Source organism: Stenella coeruleoalba (assembly GCF_951394435.1).
Source record: "Stenella coeruleoalba genome assembly, contig: scaffold_404, whole genome shotgun sequence".
Lineage (NCBI taxonomy): Eukaryota > Metazoa > Chordata > Mammalia > Artiodactyla > Delphinidae > Stenella > Stenella coeruleoalba.
This window is the reverse complement of record NW_027646355.1, coordinates 129,255-138,149: the sequence shown is the minus strand read 5'-3', so window position 1 is coordinate 138,149 and position 8,895 is coordinate 129,255. Positions and strand designations below refer to the sequence as shown.

General features: G+C 50.3%; 1 protein-coding gene across 1 annotated transcript; it reads right to left on the bottom strand.

The window, feature by feature from the left end:
• Positions 1-5,915: 5,915 nt before the first annotated feature.
• Positions 5,916-8,895, bottom strand: LOC307181157 (nuclear envelope pore membrane protein POM 121-like). The gene is made up of 2 exons (XM_079946598.1): positions 7,596-8,895; positions 5,916-7,365 (listed from the first exon to the last, which is right to left on the bottom strand). The coding sequence occupies exons 1-2, from the start codon at positions 7,618-7,620 to the stop codon at positions 5,918-5,920; spliced, it is 1,473 nt and encodes a 490-aa protein (XP_079802724.1). The 5' UTR covers positions 7,621-8,895; the 3' UTR covers positions 5,916-5,917.

Sequence of the window (8,895 nt, the reverse complement as noted above, 5' to 3'; positions counted from 1 at the left end):
CTTGGCAAAGAGCAGCAAAGAGGCCCCAGTGCCCTGGGGATGTGAGCCCTGGGGATGTCAGGGCCCAAAGTCACTTGCAGGGTCTGAGTAGCCCCCCTGGGTCCCACACACCGACCCCAGGGAGCCCACCTCCCCACTGACTCCAGTCCCTGCCTTTGTGTGGCAGGTTCTGGTCTGACACCTGTGAGGACTGTGACCTGGAGGCCTCAGCCTGAGACTCAGAGGGGATGGAGCTTGTGCAGTGTCTGGCAGCTTAAATGAGACACGAGTCCAAGGAAGGAGGGCCGCCTCTCTGCTCCCCCTCTGCTCCTGAGTCAGCTAGTGAGTGCCGGTTACTTCCTGTCGGAGCTGTACAGATTTAGCATAAATTTTAGATACATGTCTTACTTTTAACAGTGAAAGGCTGTTACATCAAGCAAAATTGATCTCCTCCTCGGTTTTTTTTTTTTAAACATTTCTATGTAAGATAACACACAAGTACAGAAAAGCACCCTCCGCAAAGGGAGGGCTCAGTGAATTACAGTGGGCGCTCCACTCTGGGGAGCAGTAGTTTTTCCCTCTGTGAAAGCCCAGATGCTTCTGAGAAGCTCCTCTCAGCTTCCTTACTCTGGCCCGACCTCCACAGCGGAAATCCCAAAGGGACTGGATTCTCCCAGCCCTCCAGCACCCTCCACTACTTTCTGATTGTGCTGCCACACTCATTTTGAGTTATTTGTGTGTAAATCACTGCACTTGGAATATACGTGGAGTAACTGATTTCATTCTTATAACCGAATAAGTCAGCACTTATTCTTCTCCCCTTCTACAGGAGGCAGCCAGGGTGCTGGGGACATCCTGTATATTGAACTGTGTGTTGGTAGCAGATGTGTTTATATTTACAAGAAACCATAAAGCTCTACGCTTAAGATCTGTGCCCTGTACAATACACCAAGGAAACTTCAATTAGAAAGAGATGCCAAAAAAATTTCCCCACAAAACAAACTTCAGGGCCAGGTGGCTTCCTCTGATTTCTACCAAACATTTAAGACAGAAACGATGCCCGTCTCCTACACACTCTTCCAGAGAACAGATACAGAGGGAACACACCCACACTGCTTTCATCGGACCAGGAGAATACTGATGTCGTACCCGCAGCAGATATTACAGGACAGGAGAAATTACAGGCTAAACACTTCTGAATGTCGATGTCAAAATCCAAAAGCAAATATTAGCAGTCTAAATCTAGAGGTTTTCAGAAAGGAAGGAAACTAGGGTTTCGTGGCGGTATTTCCAGTGGTTGATGTGGACAGGATCACTGGGTGTTTGGGTGCTGCCTGGGAACGTGGAGAGAAGGGACAATGCCATCGGGTTAGTGGAATGAACATTTGGTGACAGAGATTAGGAGGGCCTGGGTCATCCTCAGAGACAGTCCTGGGATGGGGTCTCTAGGCTGTGGCTATGGAGGGGTCCCTCTAGAAGGGCATGGGCCTCTCTCCTGTGCCACTGCAGGGTCTAGGGATGGATGAGGAGTTTGTAGGGGCTGGATTTTGATGAGGAAGGATGAGCAGGGAAGGTGCGCCCTCAGAGCCAGTGCAGCCACGGCCCCTCCCCAGCCAGGCCGTAGCCCAGGCTACTCCGACAATTGCTCACATCAATAGTCAGGCGACAGTGGGGCACGCCAGCTTCACCCACTAAACCACCAAGCACAGCCCAGCAGGCCACTGTCCTCATTAATCAGCACTACCTGTGCATCCAGGGCTGGTTGTTGAAGACCAAGCTAATTTGTTAGAGACGTGCCATGTGGGCAACTGGCTTGGAGAGACCAGGGCTCTGAGCCACGTGGAGACAAGCCGACCACTGGTCAGACCACCAGGAGGCTCACCCAGTGTGTGAAGACGCTGAGGGAGGAGGGACGTAGATGGGACCCCCTGATCCTTCAAGGGACCTTCTTTCAGGGATATTTAAGAGCTGTGGGGTCAGGGATCAACATGTAAGGGAGGCAGCGGGTCAGGCATGGGCCCTCCTGTTGGCTCAGACCCCTCCTGTCCTTGGAGCAACCATGGGGCAGGCAGGAGGATTGGGGTCATGGAGGGAGGGGAGCCCTGGGCTCAGGGGTCCAGAGCACCATCTAGAGGATTCAGGGGTTCAGGGATTTCTGTCCCAGGGAACCAACTACATTCCTGTCCCACATCCATCTGTCATCAGCTTTGCGACTCCGGGAAAGTCACTTAAAATCTCAACATTTTCGTGCCATGTACCATAAAATATGGTTCACAGCACCTGCCATGAGTTCCCCACGGGGCTGATGTGGGGATCACAGGAGATGATGACAGATATTCTTCACAAGCTCTAAAGCATCACACCCATAACCTTCCCCACTCCCCTGCCCTGTGGCATCCAGGTCCCCTCTCTGGAGGCAGCACTACCACATTTCTTGCTTATTCTTCCAGACATTTAATATTTGCACACTTAGGTAGAACTTATGAAGTAACCATCATTTTTCATCAGGGTCTACCTGATTTGCTGTATTAAGCTTCATCATGTAATACTAATAAGTGGGCCCTATTAACGTTTCCATTATCACAGAACAAGGAACTGAGGACAGAGGGTCTGCATAACTTTCCAGGTTCATGTGGCTTCTGGTATGATTTGAATCCAGACCATCAGGCACCAGCCCCCACTCTGTCGGTCACTGTGCTGTGCTCCCTTTCTGTATTATCTCACTAAATAAAGTCATGTCCCCGTGCAGTCAGGCTGCTGGCTATTTTAAGGGCACACCACATTGCAACACCCTCTTCTCAGCCCAGCTTCGATTCACTTGACTCCCCTAGACTCCCCTAGGAAGCTGGTGAACAAAGAGAACAGACGTGTGACCTGGGAATGAATTGACACCTCTGCATGGTCTTCTCCCAGCAACATATCAATAGTTCTCTCAGTTTCTGTCGTGTTTTCCAGGATCATGACTCGGGTACCAAGAAGAAAAGGAAGATTATAAAGGAGTCAAACACAGGATGCACAAGAATATCATCTGCGATCAAGATAATCTGCTGGCCATCTGCAGCAGTGGTTCAGGTACATCAGAATCAGCATCTGGCCAAACAACAAGGTAGGGACACAAATAGCACCCCCACTAACCACTCCATTGAAGGTACTGTGGAAATAATACCAGCAAGTAGATTCAGGAGCAATGGCTGTAGTTTGTACAGCAGAGCCTGGATCTGGCTGAGGGAGGATTGGGCAGGGAAGGTGCCCACTCAGAGCCGGTGCAGCCACTGCCCGCTCTTAGGCAGGCCTTAGTCCAAGCTGCTCAGATGATTGGTCAGTTTCTAGTCAGTGAGACCCTGGGGTCCTGTAAACTTCATCTGTTAAGCCACCAAAACACCAGCCCAGTAGACCCTGTTCCCAGCTAATGAATATTAACTGCTCATCATCCAGGTTTGATCAGTTGAAGATGATGCTAATTCTCTGTGCAACTGTCATGTGGGCAGTTGGTTTGGACTGTCCTGGGTTTTGAGTCAGTTAGGGAGTCAAGTAGACTACTGGTCATTCAGGGTGGTCACCTGACCACCAGGAAGTCTCACTGCAAATCAGCTGCTAGAATCAAGTGCTGAGGGGGAAGGGAGGGGAGATGCACACATATTTGGATACCCCGGTCCATCAGGGGGTCTGCATTTGGGGGAAAGACATTGTATTTGGGGTCAGGGATTGAAACGTAGAGCCAGGAGGTAGGTCCAGATTTGAGCCATTCTCTTGGGCCAGGCACCTCCTCCGAGTACCAGCTGTCTCCCTGCAGCATCCTTGGGGCAGGAGGATGTGTGAAAGGGAGCGAGGAGAGCTCTTGGTTTGTGTATCCAGGGCATGATCTCATGTCCATGTGTTCAGGAATCTCTATCCCTCCCCTGCCTCAGACCCATCACTCATCAGTGTTGTGACTCTGGGCAAGTTACTCAATCTGTCTAAATTTCAGTGCCCTGAACCATAAAATATGGGTCACAGCCCCTACTCTGCCCACCCCACAGTGCATCACAAGAAATAATATTCTTTCCATGAGCTCTAAAACTTCTTACTCATGTCATCAATGTGAAAAAGTAGGCTCTATCCTCCTGTTTGTAGCCTCCTAGGTGCCCTTTCTGGAGACGACCTACTTATTCTTCCAGGCATTTAATACTTGAACATTTATGTAGGTAGCACTTATGAAGTACCCATCATTTTTCTTCAGGCTTTGTATTTACTAATTTTTAGCTTCAGAACATAATACGAATAAGCAGGTCCTACTAATATTTCCATATCCCTGGCCAGGGAACTGAGAAACAGAAGGACTAAGTAACTAACCTTCCTAGGTACACGTGGCGTTCAAATAGTCTATCTATCTATCTATCTATCTATCTATCTATCTATCTATCTATATCTGGATATGTCACATTTTCTTTATCCATTCACCTGTTGGACACTTAGTTGTTTCCTAGTCTTGCTTTGCCTATTTTATTTTATTTTTTTACACACACTGCATGATATGCGGGCCTTAATTCCCTGACCAGGGATCAAACCCATGCCCCCTGCAGTGGAAGTGTGGAGTCTTAACCACTGCACCACCAGGGAAGTCCCCTGCTTTGCCTATTTTAGAATCAGATTATTTGTTTTTGTTTGTTTGTTTGTTTTTTGCTATGGAGTTGTTTGAATTCCTTATAGATTTTGGATATTAACCTCTTATCATACATGTGGTTTGCAAATATTTTTTCCCATTCCTAGGTTGCCTTTTCATTTTGTTGATTGTTTCTTTTGCTCTCCAGGAGCTTTTTAGTTTGATGTAGTCCCATTGGTTGCTTTTTGTTTTTGTTGCTTGTGGTTTTGTTGTCATATCCAAAAAATCATCACCAAGACCAATGTTAAGGAGCTTTCTCTTTATGTTCTCTTCTAGGAGTTTTACAGTTTCAGGGCTTACATTTAAGTCTTTAATCCATTTCAAGTTAATTTTTACAAATGGTGTAAGATAGGGGTCCACTTTCTTTGTTTTGCATGTGGGTATCCAGTTTTGCCAACACCATTTACTGAAGAGACTATCTTTTCCCTGTTGAGTATTCTTGGATCCCTGTCAATTAGTTGCCTGTATGTGTGTGGATTTATTTCTCAGCTCTTGATTCTGTTGCATGGTGTATGTGTCTGTTTTCATGCCAGTACCATACTATTTTGATTACTCTAGCTTTGTAGTATAATTTGAAATCAGGAAAAGTGTTGCCTCCAGCTTTGTTCTTCTTTCTCAGGATTGCTGTGGCTTTTGAAGTCTATTGCAGTTCCATACGAATTTTAGGATTGTTCTTTCTATTTATGTAAAAAATGTCATTGGAATTTTGATAGGGATTGCACTCGATCTGTAGATTGTTTTAGGTTGTATGGACATATACTCTCTGAGTGAGATGTGCATGTAAATGATTTGCCTAAGACTTATTAAAGCAAAATGAAAAAGTCAAAGAAACTGCTACATTAGAAAATACTAAACGTGTAGAGTATGGGCGGCTGGTGTGTGCTCGGGATGACCCAGCCCCCTCCAGGCCAGAGAGGTGGGTGGGAAGTAGCAATTACAACAGACAAGGATGACCCTCCCTGTTTACCCCTCCCTCTGGGCCCATTTTATTTCGGGCTGCATCGTTTAAACTCAAAACACACTTTTAATATAGGGCCCTTGTAGCCATCTTGTTGTGCTACTCTTCACAACCCATGAGCAGGGTCACAGGAAACTGTCAACAGGTCTGGCTTTCCATGTTACCACTCATACAAGCCAGTGCTTTTCCACACTTGATCTACAGATCACAGACACGTGAGGATTATGCAAAAGAACAAGAACAAAGCTTTATTGTAAGTTTCACATCGAAACAGGGTCCACACGAGGCCCAGCCTGGGAGGAGGTGGACACTGATGGCCTCACCCCAAAGTTATTGGCTCAGGCCAACTTCCTCCTCTTAAACCCCAAGGTAATGAATGGAGACCTGGAGGAGAATGACTTGGTCGATGGCCCAGTGGTTTTTTGTCCAGCCACGCCCTGGGCAGGTGATGAGGGGGCCCTAAGAGCAAGGCTGCACCTTGCTGTGCCCACTGTGGAGCTGAGGCTGATAGGAGTAGAGGCTGGATCCGACACACCCCTAAAGTCAGCCTTGGCTGGGCATGGGCTGCGCCCTCCGCTGGAAGCAGGGGGGCCCTGCCTGGGTGCGCCCCCAGGGATGTGATGTAAGATGGGGGCAGTAGTGCCTCCAGACCTAGGCTGCTTCTTAGGGCTAGGTCCCATGGTCACCGTGGGGTGGCTCTGGTGAGGCGGGCCCCAGGAGTTCAGGCCCATGCTGCCCCCATTGCTGTGTGTGGTGCTCGGGGGCCCCCTCTTTCTTGCCGTAACTCTGAGAGCTGCAAAAATGCAGCTCAGATCTGCGGGGCCGCCCAAAACTGGGGGGCTTGGAGCAGAGGCAAAGGCTGGAGCTTTCCGTTTCCTGGGGAAGAGCTGGGAAGAGCTGCCCAGGTCCCCGATGGCATAGGTCTCATCCCGCAGCGCACTGTTGATGCGCCGGAACGCTGCTTCCTTCTCCGAGTCTAGGTCTTCGGCGGTGACCCGGAAACCCGGCTCAGGGGCTGGGGGCAGCCTCAGAGGCTCCCCTCGCCTGTGCGGCAGCAGAGGAATCCTGCGTTTTCGGGGCCTGGGACTGTCAGATGTGCAGGAGCCCTTCCTCCAGGGCCCTTTCTGCCCTCTTGCTGCCTCTGCATTTTTGTCAGGCTGGCTTTTCCTCTGGGAAACCACCGGAGCTGCAGAGGGCGATGGAGGACCCTCCTCGCGCCCTGTCTTTGCAGACTTCTGGGGCAGCCCTTGCGGTATGGCGGGACCCCTCCTTCTTTCCACTGGCAGGAAACCTCGGGTGGAGCTATATGAGCTCGTGATGGCGTTTCTTTGGGGGCAGGAACTCATACAAGAGGTCTGCTGTTTCCTGGCGGATCTGTCCTCTGCCCACTTGGCGTGGAGGTCTCTCTGCAGAGGTCCAGGCCTGGGCACGAAGAAAGAGCCCCCCAGGGGCCTAAATGCAGATCGTGCGCCCCCGGTGTCATCGGGGCCGCTTCTCTGGTCTTCGTTCCTCCCTGTGACTGTGGGGACTTCCTCCTGCTCGGCCATCCCTTGCCCGCTCTCCTCCAGGGCCCTCAACACCGTCTTCTCTGTGCTGTAGTTGTAGTTCGGGACACAGCTGGGTGTCGTGGCCGGCACTGGCTGCCCCTGCGCCACACTGACAGTGACTGTGTCCACTGCGGACACTGAGCTGCGGGACGTCGTGGAGGTGCGAGCACCCATCTCTGCCTTCTTCCGATGGCCTCGCCTGAAGATGGAGATAAGGATCCCCATAAGGAGTGCAGCGTCTGCGGGATGGTAGAATGGGGTCTCAGAGACTCTGTGGCAAAGCGTAGATGCAGAGTCACTGGACACTTGTGGGCTGGCCTGTGAGTGGATAGCCGGCCATAGACAGCTGGGTGACCCGGGCCGGCCACGGGAAGTCGGTGGGCGCGGGGAGCGGGCTGGGGGCAGCCGAGCCCTCCTGGCAGGTGCTGGTCCCCCAGTGCCCGGTGTGAGGGTGAGGGGCAGGGCCTACCTAAGTAACTGCTCCTAGAGAACATGGGTGAGGTCGGTCCGTGGATAGAGAGAGCTGGGCTCCGGGCACTCTCCTTCAGCTGCCAACTCGGCCAAAAGCGGAGTGCGCTCTCTTTGGCCTGTTGCCTTTTTATACTCTGAAACCTGTGAGCGAACAATGGGCGTGCGTTGGCGGGGCGCAAAAGTTTAGGGAGGGGTGGCGCATGCGCAGAGTACACGTCAGGCCCTGGGGCGCACAGGTGAGGATGCGCGCCCCTGGACCGTCTAGCGCTTCTGAATCTCCCGGGGGTCTGAGGGCTGGAGGTGTTTGCCTTGAGGGTGATGAGCTTCTTGGCAGGACAGCTGGCCCTTCTCCCCTGGCCGTGCCCCAGTGCTGTCGGGGTAACTAACTGTACTGGACGGGATCCCCGCCCAGCAAAGTGGGGCAAGGTCGCTGTCTGTGCAGCTCCCACAAGAGGCGGCAGCTTTGGCAGCAGCGCCTCTGCGTCCTCCTGCCCTTTCCCCTGGCGGCACTGGAGGGGAGAGCCGCTAAGAACGGAAGTGCCCACACCATCCAGATCCTGCTGGGGTGACACCTGAAGTGGTGACCAGGGCTGGCTGAGAGGGCCATACTTACCATATGACCCAAAAACCCACTCCTAGGCAATTAACCAAGAGAAAAACTTTTCACAAAACACATATGTGAATGTTTTACCTATCTTGTCCACAATTCCTAAATATAGGACTATTGAGGTTATCCAATTTTCTTGAGTTTGTCATTTTTTAATTGTTCTTGGAATAACACTATGTATACGTATTGTTTCACAGTCTAGAGTTAATATTTTACCAATTAAATAAAATTCAGAAGGCTTACATCCATATAGATTCTTTTACCTTCCACTCTTTGTTATAGCTGTCATATGTGTCACCTTTATATGACGTCAACGCCACCCTCTGAGACTGTGGTATCCTTTTTTCATACATATACAGGGAATTCCCTGGTGGTCCAGTGGTTAGGACTCAGCACTTTCACTGCTGGGGCCCCGGGTTCAGTCCCTGGTAGGGCAACTAAGATCCCGCAGGCCACGCAGGCGTGGCCAAAAAAAAAAAAAAAAAAGTCATACATATACAAAATAATGTAAGAGGGTAATTTTTCCAGATACTTGCCATTTTTGTTGCCCTTCCTTTGTTCCTGAAGTTGCAAGCTTACTTCTTTGTTGTGTCATTTCACTTCAGCCTGAAGAAGTTCCTTTCATGTAATATTGTTATAGCAAATTGTCTGGTGATGAATTCTCTTAGTTTTCTCTCATCTCCATCAGACT